General features: G+C 45.1%; 1 protein-coding gene across 4 annotated transcripts in view; it reads right to left on the minus strand.

Annotated features, from left to right (window-relative positions):
• Nucleotides 1-21,616, minus strand: part of LOC131825061 (uncharacterized) — a 49,047-nt gene that overhangs the window by 23,941 nt on the left and 3,490 nt on the right. For 2 of the 4 annotated variants that reach the window (XM_059163904.1, XM_059163907.1), the window contains exons 2-7: nucleotides 20,892-21,120; nucleotides 18,938-19,090; nucleotides 15,158-15,306; nucleotides 12,245-12,385; nucleotides 11,702-11,847; nucleotides 5,629-5,724 (exon numbers count right to left, since the gene is read on the minus strand). In XM_059163904.1, the coding sequence (XP_059019887.1) occupies nucleotides 5,629-5,724; nucleotides 11,702-11,847; nucleotides 12,245-12,385; nucleotides 15,158-15,306; nucleotides 18,938-19,090; nucleotides 20,892-21,071 (865 nt within the window). In that variant the 5' untranslated portion in view covers nucleotides 21,072-21,120. Of the gene's footprint in view, nucleotides 1-5,628; nucleotides 5,725-11,701; nucleotides 11,848-12,244; nucleotides 12,386-15,157; nucleotides 15,307-18,937; nucleotides 19,091-19,274; nucleotides 19,358-20,891; nucleotides 21,121-21,616 lie in introns of those variants that run through there. The other 2 variants (XM_059163906.1, XM_059163905.1) reach the window with 2 other exon arrangements.

A 21,616-nucleotide genomic window follows, 5' to 3' on the forward strand; every position in this document is an offset into this window, starting at 1 on the left:
CTTTTCTCTTGTCTGAGCTACTGTAGTAGCCTCCACACGGGTCTCCCAACATCCAGATGTCTCTCTTGCTAAGACACATTCTGCAATGCTGTCCAAGGTTCTTTTCAAAAATCCCCATTCTCATCATGTCACTGTCTTGCTTCAGAGGAATCGTGGCTCCCACTTTGTACACAGGCAAAAGCTTAACTCAACAACATTCATGGGTTTGGGTCATGTGGGTCCCCTGGCCTTTTCAGGTACACCTCTGCCTCTCTCCCAGCGACCACTCTGCAGTGAAAGCCAAACTCCCCCCACACTGAACACTCTGGGCACTTGCAGTCCCCGAGCCTTTGCTCATGTGGTTCCCTTTGCCTAGAATGCCCTCCCTTTCTCAGCTGAGGAACCTCTTCTCAGTCCTTCCAGAGAGAGTTCTATTTCCTGTGTGGGCCAGCACTCAAAGTTCAAGGGTAAAATTCTGTGGAACCAGAGGTTCCCCTGGGGAGGTTCCTCCTCTTTTCCCTCATTTTCTGGCCTGTCCTGGGACCACAGAACAGGTGGAAATCACACATTCTGTTGGACATCAGCTTATTTTGCTTAAGGACAACTCAAATGTTCACCTGCGGTAGGACCCTCTTAATAAGGCCAATTTTCAAAAAATCTTTATCAGGGTGCTTGGGTGGCTCAGTCGGTTAAGCGTCTGCCTTCAGCTCAGGTCAGGATTCCAGGGTCCTAGGATTAAGTCCTCCAGCTCTCTGCCCAGTGAGGAGTCTGCTTCTCCCTCTCCTTCTGCCCCTCCCCACTGCTCACGCTTGCACACATGCGCTCTCTCTCAAATAAATACTCAAAAATAAAAACACTTGTTCAAAATAGCTTCTTTCCATCAACAAGGAACATGTGTGATTTCCTGTGTAATTACCAGACATTTATAAGCCAGAACAGAAACTCTGTTAGCTTGATTGCAGGACTTAAGGAAGCGAAGTGTAATTAGCATTGGATGATTCACACCTTGGACCTTGGAACCTGTCCACAAAGGTTTCCACCATTTGGCTATCACTCCAGGACAAAATCCCTAAGTAAAATACTCTTAGGATTATAATCGGTAACTTCCTGACTTGGAACTAATAAAGTTTTGAAGATTACATCTTGTCTTTTGAACTGGACCCTTGCATTCCTTAATGCCATAGTATTCCTATGGACCATGGCTATGTTATAAACAATTAATGCCTTATTTGGGGAAGTGAATTTGGCACTTGGGAGGCACTGGTACTGTAGCAAAGGTCTGATTTATCCCAGGCTTGTGGACTGACCATTTTATGGCTGTGTCTTGTGCCCAGGGTATGTCTAAGTCACATACTGGCCCTCCCAGTCCTAAATCCTTGAGAATTCAGACGATCCTAGGAAGTACGGCATGGCGTTTGGGCTAGGAAACAGAGTAGGCCCAGGTGACAGGACATGCCTGAGTCCTTGCTGAGTTCTTTGGGAACTTTTGGGACCTAGAGGTGACATGGCTGGACTGGCTGAAAGGGGCTCAAGGAAGCTATCTTCTCTGCAGATGACTATTCCTGATGACCTCTCAGTGACCTCCAGTGGTAAGCCATCTTCTGGCTCTTCATGGACCTGACAGGCTTGTGAACAGGCATAGGCCCGGCCAGACATCACTCCCTTGAGTGTTAATCACCCGCCAGGGCCAGGGTCAGTTCCCACAGATTGCTGGTACAGAACTGTGGGGCTCAGACATGGGTCAGATTGGATCTGGATGAGACAAAGAAGCTGGAGGCAGAAAGGGGCCTGGACCCCCTCTGTTCTGTGGTCTCCCTGGCAGAGAAGAGGCATTTGGGAGCCTCACTCTGCCCTCTGATTTTCTTCACTGAGCAAAATCAAACACGAGTAGGTAATCTGATTTTCTTTCAATTCCAAAGCAGTTGTTCTCGAAGTGTGGACTCTGGACTAATAGCATCAACATCCCTAGGAAACTTGATAGAAATGCAAGCTTTCCAGCCCCACCTCTGCCAACAGACAGATCCAGCAGTCTGTGGTGCAGGGCCTAGCAATCTGCATTGTAATAAGCCTTCTGGGTGTTTTTGCTGCTGCTCGGTCTGAGAACCACCCACCACACGCATCTTCATGTTCAGTGCTGCTTAGAGGCAGGACAGGCTGGGACAAACATGTCTAAATTCCGCAGGAGTACAGATGGAATATTTCTCCTCTTCTATGCATTTACACTGGCTGCTAAATGTAAAATTGTCAGGTTCTTGTAATTATACATTTGAGGAGGAATAATAAAGGGAGTCAGGCTTCTGAATGGGGGTTTTGAATCATACAGTATAATGAGGTGAACTTTCCAAACATCAGGCCAAAGCCTCCTGTCCACAAAGGGACAAGCATAAAAATAGTTTGGCTGTTTCCAATTGGGACCAAATGGAAACCATCTGGACTCCACCCTCAAGAGATTGATATGAATCAGCTCAATCTGACTCTTTATTTTGAAACAAGTAGAACTTTTCTACCAAAGACCAAACTCGCCCCACAACCAAACACCTTATGACGGTGAAAGTAATTATTTAGTATGGGAAGCTGGGTTTTTTTTTCGTTTGTTTGTTTTACCTGCTTTATGAATTCTAGAAAGCACGAAAATGGTCTGCTCTGACAATAAGCTGTAAGATAAATGTATATTAGATACAGGCTTTTCCTATTGACTCCAGGCACAGGATGCTGGGGAGACAGAAGACTTCAACGGATCCCACTGTCTATCGGATTAAGTGCCAACTCTTGCCTGACTTGCAAAGACTTCCTCAATGTGACCCACCCTTTTTGTCAGGCTTACCTTCCCACATCCTCTGGTTCCAGCTAAACTTTGTAGGCTTATGGGCTTGCATTGTTAAACCATCTCTCCCCTCTTAAATCCTTCCACCTATAAGTCCTTTCTTTCCACACATCCATTTAAAGTTCATTCCAGTTCCAGTCCCAGTTCCATCCCAGGGGGGTAAGAATGCCTTTCTCAGAATCTAGGGTCCATGTTTGGCCGTTGGCAGATGCTGCCTTGTGCGGCTATTTATTTTCCTAGGTGTGCTTCCTGTTTATAAACTACACTCTGGGCCCCCTTGTTATGAGTTCAGTTGTGTTCCCTCCCAAAATTCCTGTGTTGAAGTCCTGCCTCTCAGGCCCTCTGAATGTGACCTTATTTGGAAATAAGGTCATTGTACATGTGATTAGTTAAGATGAGGTCATACTGGATAAGACTGGGCCCCTGATCCAGTATGACTGATGTCCTTATAAAAAGGGCAAAATTGGACACAGACACATACAGGGAGAACCCCTGGGGAACATAAGGCAAAGGTCAGGGTGATGAATCTGTAAGCCAGGAAGCACCAGATTGCCAGCAAACCACCAGAAGCTAGGAGAGAGGCAAGGAACAGACTGTCCCTCCAAACCTCCAGAAGGAACCAGCCCTGCCAACATCTTGATCTTGACTTCCAGGGTCCAGGACTATGACACAATGTATTTCTGTTGTTTAAGGCCAAAAGAGGCAAGTCTGATGTTTTTGTGCCAGGTTTTAACAGCTGAAAGGTATTATTGTGACCTGGCCCTCAACATGGCTCTTATTTAAAAGCTGAAGGATGAACAGTTGTTTTGTTCTCTTTGTGACTTTTCCCTCAAACTACCTACCTTCCATGGGAGTTTAACTCCTCCAGGGGCCTACACAGGGGCATGAGGGTTTGGAGGTTTGGGGTAGGGGGTGGCACACAGGTGAGGTCATTCAAGACGACATTCAGACTTTGTCATCGCCTGCTGAAGTTACGCATGCATTCTGTGTTTTTATATGTATGAGAAGCGTTAGCTTCTTAAACATAAAGACTCTAGGGGCACCTGGGTGGCTCCAGTGGGTTAAAGCCTCTGCCTTCAGCTCAGGTCATGATCCCTGGGTCCGGGCATCGAGCCCCACATCCGGCTCTCTGCTCAGCGGGGAGCCTGCTTCCCTTCCTCTCTCTCTCTCTGCCTGCCTCTCTGCCTACTTGTGATCTCTGTCTTTCAAATAAATAAATAAAATCTTTAAAAACAAAACATAAAGACTTTAAAGTATTAACCAATTTCTTTAGCCTTCTTTGCCATTCATTAATTTAAAACTTTTTTTAAATCAGGGAGACTCAATATATAGAAGTGTCCAGAGCTTTTCTCTAGACTTGAGAAGCCTTGAAGCTCCCAGACAGATTTGGCCCTTTTGGGCTTCTTGCAATGGCAAGTTAACCACACAGAGGGACACACACATTCAGCGTTTGTCTTAGTTAACCACTTGCTGTTAGGTCTAGATGCAGAGTCAGAATTAGTGACCCAGCAGTCTTCTGCCCTCAGGTGTCATCTGGCCCATTATAAGGACTGTCCCTGGGACAGCCACCTGCCTTGGAGACACTGACCATCCTTAACCCCAGAGGAATCCCTGCTGACTCCTCTAAAAGGAATTTTGGTTGACAATATCCCCAAACCATAACTGTCTAAAACAAATGATAACCTAAACTGGTTCTTCTTTTCCTTTTTTTCTCTTTTGATAGATTTTCCGAAATCTATTAGCACTATCCAGTGGAAAGACTGTATTTATGCCAGACAACAGAGTCAGGGCTGATAAATTGTCTCCCTTTACATTTTCAGTTGGCCTTTTAGCTCACAGGAATCTGTATTTCTCTAATTCAGAGAGACAAGGTTAATTGAAGGGCAGGAAAAAGACCGTACCACATGAAAACAGATTAAAATTGAGGAAGAAAATGGCAAAGGGTAAAGAGCTACATCACAAGGGCCTCTTAACCTTCCACACACGAATTGTAGGGAAAAAAACAAAATGGACTAAAACAAAACAACACCAATTTAGGTTAGCCTAAACCCTCTAAACAGAGTTTGCTGAAGACTATGCTCGTGACACAACTAACAATCATCTAGCGCTCTCTCTTTATAACCTCAGCATGGGACCGCTGGAGTGAGATTTAGGGAGCTGTGAGTGCGAGTTCCTCAGTTTGCCACTAGGATGCTGAGAACGGGCACAGCTTCCCTACCACTTTGCTGTGAACCTTTAAGACTTGGAGAGCTCCTCGGGGCACCCAGCTGGCTCAGTCAGAGGAGCATGCAACTCTGGATCTCAGGGTCGTGAGTTCGAGTCTCACATTGGGGGTAGAAAGTAGGCACATAAACTTAAAATATATATACACACACACACACACACACACGCACACACACACACTTGGATAGCTTCTTGTTTCATTTAATCCTGCTCAGATATTTTGGAGTTGGTGATTTCTTAAAACTGCCTCTGACAGACTCTGTTTCTGATTCTGAGCAGTGAGGGCAGGAGAGAAGTCTCCAAACTGAATTTAGTAAGTCTGGCTGTCTCTTTAATGCAGAGACATTCCCAAATCAGCCCATACCCCAGAACTGATTTTGGCTTGCTGAATGTGCTGAAGACAAATCCCTCTGGTGGATATGCCCAAGGTGCTCTGTGTTCGGTTTATAGGAAACCATAAGACACCGGGTCTTCTTTCTCTCCATAGGAGTTTTTCTGTTTGGGGTAGTTACTGAAGTAGCAGGAACTAACAGCCCATGACAGGTGGAAGGGATTTACAGATGAAGGAAGACGAAGGGCTAGTTGAATCCACAACCACATACCTTTTTTCCTCCTCTCCTTCCCTGAAGTAGTTTTCTGTGTTAGAGTTCCAGGCGACTCTGTAATCTGGTTCAAAGCCGAACTGCCCCTCTGTTTGGCTGTGTGGAAAAGAAAAAGATGGGGGGGGGGGAAGGCCTGTTCAAAGTCGTATGAATGGGTTTTTACGCACTTCACTATTGATTATTTCCTTCAGCTTATGTACACTTGGGACAGAGATGTTTCTCGTAAGAGGATTATCCCACCGACCGATTGTCAAATCCCCTTCACTTGGGTTCAGTCCCGTCTTTTTCATCTTGCTCTCTCTTCAAAGACTTAAGGAGGAGAACATTCAACCAAGTAAACCCCAAGTATCGTCCTAAAGGCCTCATGTAAATGCTCTTCATTCCACAGCTGCCCTCTATTAAAAGTGGCTCCAGATCTCTTAGATTTGTAAGAATGTACCAGACACATTTTTGGCATATTTTTAAAAAATCTGAGTATGTTATTCTAGAGTCATTCTAGACCTTTCCTTTTCTTTCCTTTCTCATGTGCCCCACATCCCAAGCATCAGGAAATGGGACAGATGTGGAACTTGACTCTCTCTGCCACTTGGGTAAACCCCTCTCACCTCCCACCATCACCTCCCACTGGATAACAAGAGCCTCCGAATGGGCCTCCCTGCCTACCACCCCCACCCAGTCTGTTTGCTACACAGATCGAGGGGTCCTTCTCAAACCTAAATAAGTCCTAACTCCTGCTCCTTCATTGCTAACAAGCCCTAGAGCCCTTATCCCTATTAGTGCCCAGGTACCCTACTGCTGCTTGTGGATAGGCCTTGGGTCCTTCGTGCAGGCTGTTGCCTCTGCCTCACGTGCTCTCCTCTGTTACAGTTCTGAGTGCTGAGAAATCTTGTTCATACAGATGGGGATAGAATAGGGTTGTCAAACTAAGCCGCCTTGTCCCCCACACATACAGGACATCAAGTTGAATTTAAATGTCAAGTAAACAAAGAATAATTAGTTAAGTATATCCCAAACACTGCATGAAATGTACTTATAATAATCATCTAAAATTCAGATTTAACTGGGTAATCCTAGAAGGCATTTTATCATAGCGGTATTATTACATTCTTTGAAATCCTGTTTGATAAGCTAAAAAATCACATTGTGGTGGGGTGCCTGGGTGGCTCAGTGGGTTAAGCCTCTGCCTTCAGCTCAGGTCATGATCTCAGGGTCCTGGGATCAAGCCCTGTATTGGGCTCTCTGCTCAGGGGGAAGCCTGCTTCCCCCTCTCTCTCTGCCTGCCTCTCTGCCTACTTGTGATCTGTCTGTCAAATGGATAAATAAAATCTTTAAAAAAATTTTTTTTAAATCACACAGTGGTGGATCAAAATAAAAATAATTTAGAAGGATCTGTCATTTGATAACTCAATTAAACTAAAAACCGGCATGTCACTGAGTTATCAGAGTCATTCCTTTTCTTTAACACTTCCACTAATATTTTGAATTGTCTCCATTTTTTGTACCCCAGGGAAGACAATGTCTGCTCTGATACTGCATGTGAAAAGAAGAGTCCCTTTCTTTTGCAAAGTAGAATGATTGTGACCCAGGATACTAACCAGGAGTACTGGGTCCTTATGAAAGTTCAGAATCTGGACATTTCTTTAAAACAATCCACACCTCCTCGAACACATCCCCCCGCCCCCCGGCCTCGGTTTTCACATACTCTGTGTCTTAGTGCATTTGGGCTGCTAGAACAGAATACCATAGGCCAAGTGGCTTCTGAACAACAAACACTCATTCCAGGGAAGTTCAAGATTCAGACACTAGAGGATCTGGAGTGCGGTGAGAGCCTCTTCCTGATTCACGAATGACCATCTTCCAGTCATAAGCTCACATGGCAGAAAGGGTGAGGGAGCTCTCTGGGCTCTCTTTTATGAAAGCACTAATCCTGTTCAGAAGGGCTCTGCCTTCATCACCGAATGACTTTCAAAGGCCCCACCTCCTAAACCATCATCTTGGGGATTAGAACTTCAACATATGAATTGGGGGCAGGACACAATATTCAGTCTCTAGTACCCCTGCTTCATGACAAGAGCTGCAAAGGACAGGGGCCAGGCTCGGTCCAGCGGTCAGGCAGGTTGAGCACAGATTGGTGTGGATGGCGGGTCAAGTTCCTTGGCTCAAGAGTCACATTTTGGGGGTGGCAGGGCTGTTCAAGACTCACCCGTGACCAGAAGAGGGCTGGAAATATTCCATTATTATTATTATTATTTTGCCTCCTGTGCTTCTTTTTTTCATTTATGACTCTCCCCCTGGCTAAGAAGTGAAATCAAGACGGGAAAACGACATGTGCCTGAGCAGAGGTCTATCCATCCAGCTCTGAAATACGAAGTACTTTTACTCTGGGCAGGTATGGACTACATGTCTGTAATCCCCAAATATTCCGATGTTGGGTCCCCAGTGTGGCCGTAGTTAGAGATGGGGCCCCTAAGAAAGTCATGAAGGTTAAACGAGGTCGTAAGAGTAGGACCCTGATCAGATAGGGTCAGTGTTCTAACTGGAGAGTCGCTAGAAAGTTCTGACTCGCTCGCCCTCTGCTGACACACCTGGGAAAGGCCTCGTGAAGACACAGCACGAGGGCGCCCTCTGCAGGCCAGGGAGAGAGCTCTCACCAGGAACAGACCGCCCGCAGGCACTCTAATCTGGCGCTTGGGGCTCCCAAAACTGCGAAAAATGAATCTGTTTAAGCCGCCCAGCCCGTGTTATTTTGTTACGGCAGCCAGCGCAGACTAATACAGTTACCCAAAAGGATGCAGAAGAGCTAACCAGCTAACCAGCTGACCTCCCTAAAAATCAAGGTTCGAGCGAATGAATAATGAGAGAACTTCACAGAAGTTCTGCAAGCGGACCACTGACCACAGGGCCCAGCCCATCTGGGGCAGCTTCCACCCTGTTCCGGGCTGTGGTGAAGGATGACAGGGCAGGCGCTCCCGGAGGTCAGTTCTGCCTCGTGCTTGCTTGGCTCTCTGGGAAAACAAATCCAGAACCCTTCAAATCAAGCCCTTATGCTCCTCTGGGCAGAACCCCCCGAGATAGAACAACCAGACTAGGAGACCTCCACGTTTCCTCCCCAAGCTCTGTCCCTTCTTTGCCTTTCCAATCCCACACCTCACACCTGGGCCTGTCTGCTCCATACCAATCCCTTGAGACAGTGCTTTTATATTGCCAATTCTTTTTCTTTTCTTTTCATTTCTTCTTCTTTTTTTTTTTTTAAGATTTATTTATCTGAGAGAGAGATTATGCGTGTGTGCGCACACATTCAATTATTTTTCTTAAAAGACAGATTTACTTGGTTATTTCAGTACTGAAATTACAAAATAGGACCTCATAAATAGGACTTTGGCGCCAGTCTTGTAAAAATAGAAGAGGGAAAGTCATTATTTAGATAGCAAACATTGTTTTCCAGCTTCCCTTTGTATATTTATTGGGTTGACTGAAATGTCAAGTTCAACAAATAACCTATAGAATTCTGATACCAGGAAAGTTCCTAAAGGGAGGATAACTATTGTATTTATGAATCTCTCATAGTTATAAGTTCTTTGTACTCACTTCCACAACGTAGCCTTGACTTCAGCTCTTTTTTTTTTTAAGGTTTTGATTTCTTTTTTTTTTTTTTAAGATTTTATTTATTTGTCAGAGAGAGAGAGAGTGAGAGAGAGCGAGCACAGGCAGACAGAATGGCAGGCAGAGGCAAAGGGAGAAGAAGACACCCTGCCGAGCAAGGAGCCCGATGTGGGACTCGATCCCAGGACTCTGGGATCATGACCTGAGCGGAAGGCAGCTGCTTAACCAACTGAGCCACCCAGGCGTCCCTCAGCTCTTTTTTTAAATAGTGCAAGTCAGTGAATCCTTTTTAAAATTGAGATAAAATTAACAGGTAACATTATATTATTTTCAGGTATATGGCATAATGACTTGATATTTGTATATATAATGAAATGTTCACCACGGTAAGTTAACGCCTATCACAACACATGGTCACAAATTTTGTTTCTTGTGATAAGACCTTTTAAGATCTACTCTCTTGGCAACTTGTTCTTTTTGAGATTTTATTTTTTAAGTAATCCCTCCACCCAACATAGGGCTTAAACTTACAATCCCTGAGATCAAGAGTCACACACTCCACCAACTGAGCCAGCCAGGTGCCCTCATGCAATTTCCAAATATACAATACAGTATATTTAACAATGGTCCCCATGCTGCACATTAGCCTCGAGCTCTTTATTTTCATTTTTTTCCAGCAAGTAGAGCGACTGTGTTCGCCAACATGCCTCAAGTTTACTCTCCCGGAAAAAGGTTGTTATGATAATAATGATGACAGTAATGATAATTAATGTCCCTCAATTACTTACTACATGCCAGGCTTCATGCTAACTGCATCACATTATACCACTTCCTCCTCACTGAACACTCTGAGGTAGTTATGTTTATTTTATAGCTGAAGAAGCTAAAGTTTGATCAGTTTGATAATTTGCCCAAACTAATGCACAGCTGGGGTAGGATTTGAACCCAGACCTGATTCTAAGTCTGTGCTGTTAGCCACTTGCTATAGTTTCTGTTAACAATGATTCAAAGTAGTCAGCTTTCAAATGGGTCATGAACATGTGTATTTGGGATCTATTAAAAGAAATGATCAGGCTTCTATAAGGGAGTAAGCTCCTGTTGTTCTTGTCTGTCCTGTATCTGTCCTCCTCATTGGCCTGCTGCTTGGACGGACCACCACTCCGCTCCCTGGCAAATCGCAGGGTTCTGGTTTGGCTGCCCACCAGCATGCTCCCCCTCACCGCCCCCCCCCCCCGGGTGGCTATGTGATCAGTCCTGGCTAATTACACCTTAGCACATCCTGTGCTGTAAGGACTGGTCTGAGATATGTATGTGACCCAGGGAAGGCCAGCAAGAGCCTCCCTGGGGGATCTGACTCACAGTCAGTGTGAGACAGAGGCTCACACTTTCTGGCTGATAATAAGTCATGATGTTAGAGCCCTGGGACAGCTGGCAGACGTGTCAACTGCTCTTTCCTGCCTGGAGAAAGGCTGACCACACTGGAATGGAAGGCCCACACTTGGGAGGGATGCTGAATCAAAAGCAGCAAATTTGGGGTCCCCTGATGACATCGTATGAGCCCCCTCAGTTCAGCTATCTCTAAAGACAGCTGTGGACATCTCAGTTATGTGAGTCAGTAAGCCCCTGTTTACCTTGAGTTCTGCCTGGGTGGTTCTCACTCTCCGAACTGAAGAGTTATGATTAACATGCCGTACTAGTTCCCCGCTGCAGCTAGAACAAATGACTGTAAACTTAATGGCTTAAAACAGTACAAGTCTATGACCTTACAGATCTGGAGGTCCCAAGTCCAACATGGGTCTTACAGTCAAGGCCTTGGTGGACTGTGTGTCTTTTAGTGGCTCTGAGGGAGAATTCCTTGCCCTGCCCTTTCCAGCTCCTCGAGGCCACCTACATTCCTTGGCTGGCTGCTGGCCCCTTCCTCCCATCACTCCAACCTTTCCTTCCACAGTCACATCTCTTGCAAAAGTCTCTTTGCAAATATGCTGTGATGACACTGGACCTACCCAGAAAATCCAGGATAAACCCCTGTCTCAAGGCCCTTAATGTTATCATATGTGCACAGTCCCTTTTGCCACGTGAGGTAACATAATCACCAGTTCTGTGGATTAGGACAAAGACATTGCTGAGGGCCCATTATTCTGCTCTCATTCAGATTCAGGAAAAAGAATTTCCACTGACCACTAGGAAGGTCACTTTTTTTTTTTTTTTAAGATTTTATTTATTTATTTGACAGAGATTACAAGTAGAGAGGCAGGCAGAGAGAGAGGAAAGGAAGCAGACTCCCTGCTAAGCAGAGAGCCCAACGCAGGGCTCGATCCCAGGACCCTGGGATCATGACCTGAGCCGAAGGCAGAGGCTTTAACCCACTGAGCCACCCAGGTGCCCCTAGGAAGGTCACTTTTAATTGCAAAGCAGTTTCCTTCTTTTAGGTAGGCCCAAAGAGTGGAGGGTCCAGGTCCCCAGCACTCACCCTGCAGCTGATGAGGGGGACTCCCAGGGTCTGGTGGGGCCATGGCCGGCTGCTCTCTACCCTGCATCTCTGCATAGTCCGCGATGGGTCTGAGGAGAGCCAGAGCTCCGGAACATTGTAAGAAATTGCCGTCGAGGTGCAGCTCACTGGAGAGGGGTGAAATAAACTGGTCATTTGATGGTATTTTAATCTCTGCAAATGTGGCTTTGAGGTCTTCACCTCATAGAATACTAGACCTGGTTATAAAATAGTAAATAATCATAATAGATAGTAGACCACATTATAAAAAAACAGACGTAGGGACCATGTCATAGCGCCCAAAACATGCCTATAGCATAATACCTTTGATTCTCAAGTATAACTAAAGGATCTTTCTCTTATCATCAAGAAAAAGAAAACAAAAATAACTGGAGGGTAGAAAAAGAAGGCTACAAACATAGTGAGAAGAAGCTGGGGGGAATTGGTGGATTAGTAGATTTTTTAACCAAGCTGGTTAGGTAACTGAAGGCAGAAGGGGGGAGGCAAGCAGGGTGTGCATCTCACCTGATGGCGGTCTGGCATATGATGGTACCCAGCCGGGGTCCGCTCTGTGGCCCCAGACCACAGTAGCGCAGACTGAGGGCTTGAAGCCTCTGGTTGTTCTCCAGGCCTGAGAAAAGACTCTCAACTTCTTCCTTCCCAAATCTAAAAAGAAATGATGGCAACAAATAAGTGACTTTTATAAAACCTATGTCACTTGTTGGATAATTCATTTTAAGGGACTCCCTATGGCAGAACAGATTTTACGGGATCTTTACTTTGGGTTTCCATGGCAGGGGCTAAGGGGGTGAGCTGGGTGACTGGGGGTGGAGGTAGCCTGCATGTTGAGGAAGGGGAACCCAGAATCTGTTTCCCAGGGGAAGGGAGCAGGGCACGGTTCGAAGTACCCATTCAAGGGAGCAGATAGAGAGCGAGATCTGGATCTGGAAGACAGGAGAGATTGCCTAGCTGGCAGGGATGAAGGGGTCTGGGAAGACCCCAGCAGCAGGAGGCTGTGTAAGGAGAGAGCAGGGTCTGGGAAAATTCAATCTCTTGGCCCTCCTTCCTGGCCCTGTCCTGCCCCTCACCTTCTCACCGAGTCCTTCGACTTTGCAAAGAGCAGTCACAGGCATTGCCCCACGCAGCCTCTGGGTACAGGCATTAGGTCAGGAAACTGAGCAACAATGAGGTAGAGGGACATCTTCCGCGCATTTGGAATGTCAGTGTCTGAACTTTCTTTTCTTTTTTTTTTTTTTTTTTTAAAGATTTTATTTATTTATTTGAGAGAGAGACAGTGAGAGAGAGCATGAGCGAGGAGAAGGTCAGAGGGAGAAGAAGACTCCCCATGCAGCTGGGAGCCCGATGCGGGACTCGATCCCAGGACTCCGGGATCATGACCTGAGCCGAAGGCAGTCGTCCAACCAACTGAGCCACCCAGGCGTCCCTCAGTGTCTGAACTTTCAAATGAGGTGCATCGTATTAACAGAAATGACTTCTTCAATTTACTAGTTCATGTTACTACTTGTAACAACACGTAGTTACAGAAGGCAGCTACTGTGGTGGGTGTGGGGAGGCAGCTGCTTATGAGAAAGAAGGGAATCCTGCCTGGTGGGCTGCAGGGCCTCCCAGAGAAAACCGGAGGGAAGTCCCCAGAGGCCAAGAACCTACAGTTTTACCAGTGCTGAGGTCTCAGTGGTGATTCCCAACCACCCAATCCTGACACTCACGGTGTCTCGGGAATAGCCAGATTTCAACTGACAATGAAAATAAGCTGTTTTGGGGCGTTGGGTGGTTCAGTGGGTTAGGCCTCTGCCTTCAGCTCAGGTCATGATCTCAGGGTCCTGAGATGGAGCCCCGCATGGGCTCTGGGCTCAGCATGAAGTCTGCTGGAGACTCTCTCCCTCTCCTTCCACCCTTTCCTCGCTCCCTGCCCCTCCCAGGTGAATAAAATAAACTTTTCCCTAACATTGGGGATTCCTTTTTTCTCCCTTCTGTCTTCCTGCCAGTGCAGGTCTCTGGGTCCAGCACAGGAGCTGGAGTCCAGAAGGGTCTCAGCAGGTGGGCTGGTTCTGCCCAGTGCAGTGTGGGAAGCTGGAAGACTCCCAGGCTGATCCTCAGTCACTACTGGGTGTCCTGAGGACACTGGCCTTCTGCTGTCCTGTGTCAGGAAACCCTGACTGAGGCTCCCCCAAGCGTCTCAGAAACATAGAGAAACTCCAGAGATAGTCCCTCTCCTCAGCTTTTGTGGATAGACTTGTCACCACCGGGGCCCTAATCCCTAATCCCACATCACATAAGCTGGTTGAAATTATTTATGGATGGCACACTATAAGACCCCCCAGCAGCCTAGTATCACGGATCAGAAGTGGGCTCAGATTGAGGGGGCTAGATTCACATCCAGGCTCCATCCCTAATAGCAGAATGGCCTTGAACAAGCCAGTTAATCCCCCTGAGTCTTTCCTCATACAGAGTCAAGGGATAGAAATGGTACATACCTGTCATTATATATCCTACATTCATACATAATGGTACATATCTCTCTGTTGTTGGGAGAGTCAATGACATAAACCGTGCACTGTGCTTGGCACCCAGTTAGCACCCGATAACAATTAGCAGGTATTATTATTATTATTACCCCCAACCCTCCCCTCACAAGACTGGGCTCTTTTCTTCCCTAACCCCACACCTTCCCTCCCACCTCCATTCCTGGTGAATAATGGCCTGTCCTGAATGGGGTCATGGTTCCCCTTATCCAAACCACCACTAAAATCTATATGGACATTTTTTGTGACACCAAAGCTCTCTATATTTCTTTTTTAAGATTTTATTTTATTTATTTGACAGAGATCACAAGTAGGCAGAGAGGCAGGAGGGGGGCGCGGGGAAGCAGGCTCCCAGCTGAGCAGAGAGACCAACGCGGGCTCGATCCCAGAACCCTGAGATCATGACCTGAGCCGAAGGCAGAGGCTCAACCCACTGAGCCACCCAGGCGCCCGACACCAAGGCTTTCTACCTTGCATTACATGTACCTTAGAGCACGTTCCACATAGTCCTCTCTACTATCCCGAGGGCTTCCTTGCTCAGGGCCATTGCCTTATATGTATTTGTATCTTCCTTAGTGAAGAGCACAGTGTCTTGCACAAACAGGCTGTCGACAAATATTTGTTGACAGAATAAGTGAATAAAAGGAAAGTAAGGAAGGAGGAAGGAGGGGTGGGCGGGAGAGAGGGAGGAAGAAAGGAAAAATGAATGAATAAAGCCTCTTTTTGAGAACCCTGACATTTACTCAGGAACATTAGGTCTAAGGAGGTTTTGGAGTATCCGCTTCCAGTGATGACCAGATGAGGCACAAGGAACCAGGCCACCGCCCTCCCTGCCTTTGCCTCCCTCAGCCGAACAGCGGCAGAGCCCTGAAGGAAGCCCGCATTCCAGCCTCACCTGCTGTAATCGAGGATGAGAGAACGCAGATGGCTGCGTGGCAGAGCCCTCCCGAGTCTCCGGAGAGACCACAGATCCATCCTGCAATCAGTGAGCTCCAGGCTGGTAAAGGGGCAGGCGGCACTCCCCTTCAACTCCAGAAGTGAAGCCTAAGAATGCGAGGGGAAACCGTGCTCACGTAAGGGAGACAACATGCTCTGTGTTTTCACGTAATGCAAAAGCCCGTTATGTTCATTACCTCAACAGTTCGCCTTGAAGACAACTTTCTAATTCCCCCAAGGAGAAAGTGGCATGAAAATAAAATAACTGCCCTTTAAAAGGCAATGTGAAGAATTAAATGGGCAACACCAAGCTTTGTGATGAGATGAGATACACTGCAGCTTATCTTTCTCTGTCATTGGGGGCTGAATTGTGTCCCCCCTCATTCATACATTGAAGTCCTAACCTCAGAATGTGACTGTATTTGGAAACAGGGTCTTCAAAGAGCTACCTAAGTTAAAATAAGGTCTTCAGGGTGGGTCCTAACCCAGTAGGATTGGCTTTCTTATAAGAAGGAAATCGGGACACAGATATGCACAAGGGGAAGACGTGAAGATACAGGGGAAAGGCGGCCATTTACAAGCCAAGAAGAGTGGCCTCAGAAGTCACCAACCCTGCTGACACCTTGAGCTCAGATTTCTAGGCCTTCATAACTATGAGGAAATGAGTTTCTGTTGTTTAAGCCGTGCAACCTGTGGTTATGGTAGTCCCAGCAGACCAATACAGATGTTGATATTCTAACCCACAGATTTGTTCTCCTAGGGTTGTGTCCTTTCAATAGGGAAGTACCGCCATGCCAACCTTTGTATAACTAGGCAAAAATTATAATAGTCAGATTACCTCCTAAGTATTCATTGTTACTGGTATTAGGATTTAGAGGCCTCCTCAAAAATACACCACACAGGAGCACCTGAGTGGCTTAGTTGGTTAAGTGTTGGACTCTTGATTTTAGCTCACGTCATGGTCTCGGGGCCATGGTTTCTCCTGGGATGGAGCCCCATGTCGAACTCTGTGCTCAACAAGAAGTCTGCTTCTCTCCTCCTCTCTCTGTCCCTTCCTGTGCTCAAACTCTCTCTCAATCTCTCTAAAATGAAATCTTAAAAAAAAAAACAAAAAACAAAAAACTAGACCATGGAAATTTAGCAACAAGTTGTTTCTCATGGTGAAGCCATGGGACTGGGGGCAACACATGAATATTTGGAACCATGTCAAGGTCTCTCAGTCCCCTGAACAGAGGGGCCTATGACAAGGACATTTCTTGTGGTAACAAAGGATCCCAGGGACAACTAAATCCCTACCTGACAGGGATTTAAAGCTACAAATCACAAAAGCCACCTTTTAGCAGTGAGAATCACTGCAACCTAAGGATTTCTTCAGTTCAGAATTTAAATTGAAAAGAGGCTTTGGTGGGGTCAGAAGGATTTAGGGTTTCCTGAGGCAATGACATGTTGGTTAGAGATAGGGCTCCAAATTATAGTTTGGCTGAGAATATAAGCGCCCTTGCAGCCTTAACTACAGAGCTGGCATTTGACGTCTCTTTTATGAGAAAACACCTAGCTTAAGTGCTGGGTTAGATTTCGCAAGCTGTTGTTTCTGACAGAGGAGGCAGTGTGGGACATCACTGTCTATGGTAAGTAACACTGGTCTGTGCAAAACGGGCTCTCAACCCAGGTCCCGACGGTCTCAACCAGTGGTTTGCAGTGTCATTCCTGGGGCACTAGGCCCATGTGGGCAAGACCACAGCCATCGACCACAGAATTCCTCAATGGCCTCCAGGTGACCAACAGGGCAACATTTTAAAGAACTGCTAAGGATCACTGTTGACATGCACGGACAGCATTCTATGGCCTGCTTAAATGGACTGGGTCCCTGGACTGACACTTTCAATAAAAACAAATACAAATTCTGATTATGCATTAAAGATACCTTTTTTAAAAATTTATTTTGAATTGTGGTCAAATACACAGATAAAATTTACCATCATAACCATTTTTGGGGTACAGTTCAGTGGCATTAAAGACATTCACTATTGTTGTACAACCCTCAACACCATCCATCTCCAGAACATTTTTCATCTTGTAAAACTCAGACTCTGTACCCATTAAAAAATAACTCCCACTCTCCCCTCCCCCACAACATCTAGCAACCGCCATTTTATTTTCTTTCTCTATGAGTCTTAACTACTCTAGGTACTTCCTATAATACAATGATATAGTATTTGTCCTTTTGTGACTGACTTATCTTACTTAGCATAAGTTCCTCAAGGTTCCCACATGTAGCATGTGTCACAACTTCCTTCCTGTTAAAGGCTGAATAATATTCTATTGTATGTATATCCAACATTTTGTTTTCTACTCATCTGTTAATGGACATTTGGATTGCTTCCACCTTTGGCTATTGTGAATAATGCTACCATGAAGATTAGTGTACAAATATCTTTTTGAGATCTAGCTTTCAATTCTTTGGGGTAGATGTCCAGAAGTGGGAATTGCTGAATCATATGGTAATTACATTTTTATTTTTTTAAGGAACTTCAATCCTGTTTTCCATAGTGGCTACACCAATTTATATTCCCATCAACAGTGCACAGGTTTTCCTGTGCTGTCCATATCCTGTCAACACATTATGTTCTATTTTTTTTATAGTAGTAGCCATACTATTATATGAGATACTACCTCATGCCATACTAGTTGACATGAGATAGTATCCTATCGCAGTTTTGATTTGCATTTCCCTAAAGATTAGTAATATTGAACATCTTTTGTGTGTTTATGATTTATTTGTATACCTTCTTTGGAGAATGTTTCCTTAGTCCTTTGCCCATTTTAAAATGAGGTTGTTTGTTTTTTGTTGTTGTTGAATAGTAGGATAAAGAAATTATGGTATATTCATAGTAGAAAATGATATAGGGGCATCTGGGTGGCTCAGTCAGTTAAGCGTCTCACTCTTGATTTCAGCTCAGGTCATGATCTCAGGGTCATGGGATGAAACCATACATCAGGTTCCACGCTCAGTGCAGAGCCTGCTTGTCCCTCTCCCTCCCCCGCTTGGGCTCTCTCTTCCTCTCTCGAATAAATAAATAAAATCTTAGGGGCGCCTGGGTGGCTCAGTGGGTTAAGCCGCTGCCTTCGGCTCAGGTCATGATCTCAGGGTCCTGGGATCGAGTCCCGCATCGGGCTCTCTGCTCGGCAGGGAGCCTGCTTCCCCCTCTCTCTCTCTCTCTCTGCCTGCCTCTCCATCTACTTGTGATTTCTCTCTGTCAAATAAATAAATAAAATCTTTAAAAAAAAAAAATAAAAATAAATAAATAAATAAATAAAAGCAATTTAAAATAAATAAAATCTTAAAAAAAAACTATATAGCAATGAAAATGCATCAACTATAGCTCTACAAAAGTAAAATATGATGACTCATAAAAACATAATGTTGTACAGGCAAAGAGAGACAGAAAAGAATGCATACTGTATGTTGCATTTTATAAAATAAACAACAGGTAAAACTATAATGTTTTTTAACCAAACATTATAGTGTTTTTTAACCAAACATTATAGTTTTACCTGGTTTTTTGTACTTTTACATAACTTTGAAATGTTTCATTAAAAGATACGTTGTCTTTTTTTTTAAAAAAAGCTTAGAGCATATCAGTCAACAACCAAATGAACTGTAGCTGGAATATGTGCTATTATGTTATATTCAATTTTAAGTTTAATTGAAGGAATACTTCTAAAACGCATGACTCACCAGTCTGGCAATCTCTGGGTTGCTCAGTTGAAGGCTCCAGATACAGATCTCTTTCCCCAGCATATAACACTCATCGTGAATTGTCATGAGCAAAGGTTCTAAGGAAATGGGTAAGATGCTTGTTGGGGAGTCTCCAGGTCTTACAAGCATAAACTGGAGTGTCAGAAAAAAAGTACAGGTGGGAATCATAAAGAGATGTCCATGCATAGAGAAAGAGTGTTGTCATCAGACAGTATCAGAACATTTGAAAAGGCAATTAGCTTTGGATCACACATGCACTGGGTGGTAATTCAATACAAACTTATGAATTTCTTGCCATATGCAAAAGCAATCTTACAGGGCACAGATTTTTCCATCAGGTTTCTACTCATTATTGGGTCAAAAATCAATTGAGTAGGTTGTAACCAGCTTTTTTTCTCCCTTTAATGAAATAGAACAGAAGAGAAATTATCTGAGCGTATCCTATGCAGTAAAAAAATAATTGTCTCATGAGACTCTTACTTTAGTGATGCTCAACATCAAAATGGAGACCCAACCAGAGCATCACCCCCCCAACATAAACAGCCCATATGGTCTTATGATTTACACCAGTATTTACACATCGGGTCCTGATGTTATTTGCATTTCTGATAGTGATTTTAATTTAAACTGTTTAGAAAGGGACTACAAATTTGAAACATTTAATTTAAAATGTTTGCTGAAGGGACTACAAATTTGAACAAGGTTTATGATTAACTCTTATCATTAAGTAGTAGAGGCTAATTATAAAATGTACAATAGAAAAAAAAAGTTGTAACTATTTTATCACAAAAAGATGGCTCTGAGAAGCTCTTGCCCTGGGATGAGCAGGGAGATGTATGGGGGAATCCAGAGAAGCAACTAACTACAAGAGAAGGAATTAGAAAGACCCAGGAGGGCAGAGGGGATAGGAGATTAGGAGAGAAAGTCTCCTGTCCAAAGGAGGGAACAGGGAGAGGGGAGGTGGCAGCTCCCTTGGGAAATGGAAGTTTGGCAAAAAGGGATGGTGGTTAGGAAGGACTTTCAGAGGTTCTTTTTATGTGGGGTACAATGTAATCACCCTCCCATCCCTCAAAAAACTTCAGGAAAAATATGGGTAGGATGGATCTGGGTCAAAGTCTCCTTAGAATAATGATTATTTTTCAGCACTCATCTCTAACTACTTTAACTTATACTCTTGGTTAGCACTCAGCATCTTAGGACACCAGTAGGTGTTTGATTATTACAATACAGACTGTCTTTCTGGGCTGGCCACAGGAAAGCTGGAGAGCAGGTCAGTCTGTCCTTGGGTTCGAGCACTGCTCCCTCCCCCTCTCCCCCTTCTGGACTAGCAGGCGCCCCTTCCCAAAAGTAGACCATTTCATTTCAGGGCTGGCCTCTCTTCTTTCCCCCTCCCAATTGACCCCTAGAGTCAATCTCAAAAAAGATATAACACCTGATTTTATTTTTTTTCTGAAATCCTGTACTTTGGGAATTAGAATTATGTGTTTGCTGATCTCGCTCCAAGTGAGAGGGGAAGGATGGGTGAGTGCGGGGGTCTGGCCTGACGACAGGGACACTACTGTTGAGGGAAGCAAACATTCCCTTGGAGGGATCCTGTGGGGTGGTGCAGTGCTGGGCATGGATGTCCTGCCAGATGCTCAAAGTGGTCTTCTGTGTGGGACTTTTCAGAGGTAGAGTGGGAGGGGCTGGTTGGCCACTCCAGGTGTGGTGTAAGAAAGGGCAGGGCTGCTCAAAGGACTGGGGTGGGTAGATTCGAGGTAGAAGCAGGGAGGCAGAGTGCTGAGCAGAGCCCCAGTGCCAGGAGCAGGTTTTGGACTTCAGACAGGCAGGCAGGCAGGAACACAGAGCGATGACTGAGGACCCGTGTTCCTTGGGGCAAAACCCCAGTCCATTCACTTCCCAGAGGAGTAAGCAAAGGAGGCCACACACTCACTTTCCTAAGAATCTGTTCGTTGTTGATGCTGGTTTTCAAGTCCTGTCTGATGGCTGGACACACAGCTGTCTGCGTCTGGACACAGTGCTTTTCATACGTTTTCAGGAACTTCCGAAGAATTGGAACGATGGGCAGGGGTGTTCCTTTAGTTTTTTGTTTTCCTTCCTTTTCCCTTGGCATTGTTTTACTGTGTTAGATTCTACCTGGATTCTGAAAATAGCACCTTGCCCTGAAACCTAATACACAGATGTCTTTTGAAGAAGCAGATCACACATCCCCACTAAAAATTGGCAAATATTGCTGACCCTTCTCTGCTTAAAGTGCCTCAGGTATCTTAAAACGGGAGTAGGGAATCAAGATAGATACCATTGAGTAAAACTGTTCTGTTTCCAGTATCTATTTTCATGGATCCATGTTCTTTTAGATTCTTTAAAATGGGGCAATAGGAGCACCTAGCTGGCTCAGTTGTCAGGCATCTGCCTTTGGCTCAGGCCATGATCCCTGGGTCCTGGGATCAAGTCACACATTGGGCTCCCTGCTTAGTGGGAAGCCTGCTTCTCTCTCTGCCACTCCCCCTGCTTGTTCTCTCTCTGGCAAGTAAATAAATAAAATCTTTCAATAAAATAAAATAAAATGGTGTGATACCCCTGGAACTCAGTTATAACATTAATGGTGTGCACTAAATATTGCCAAGGACATATTGATTTTTAAATGGCATAGTTCTC

The sequence above is a fragment of the Mustela lutreola genome, chromosome 2 (genome assembly GCF_030435805.1).
Source record: "Mustela lutreola isolate mMusLut2 chromosome 2, mMusLut2.pri, whole genome shotgun sequence".
NCBI lineage: Eukaryota > Metazoa > Chordata > Mammalia > Carnivora > Mustelidae > Mustela > Mustela lutreola.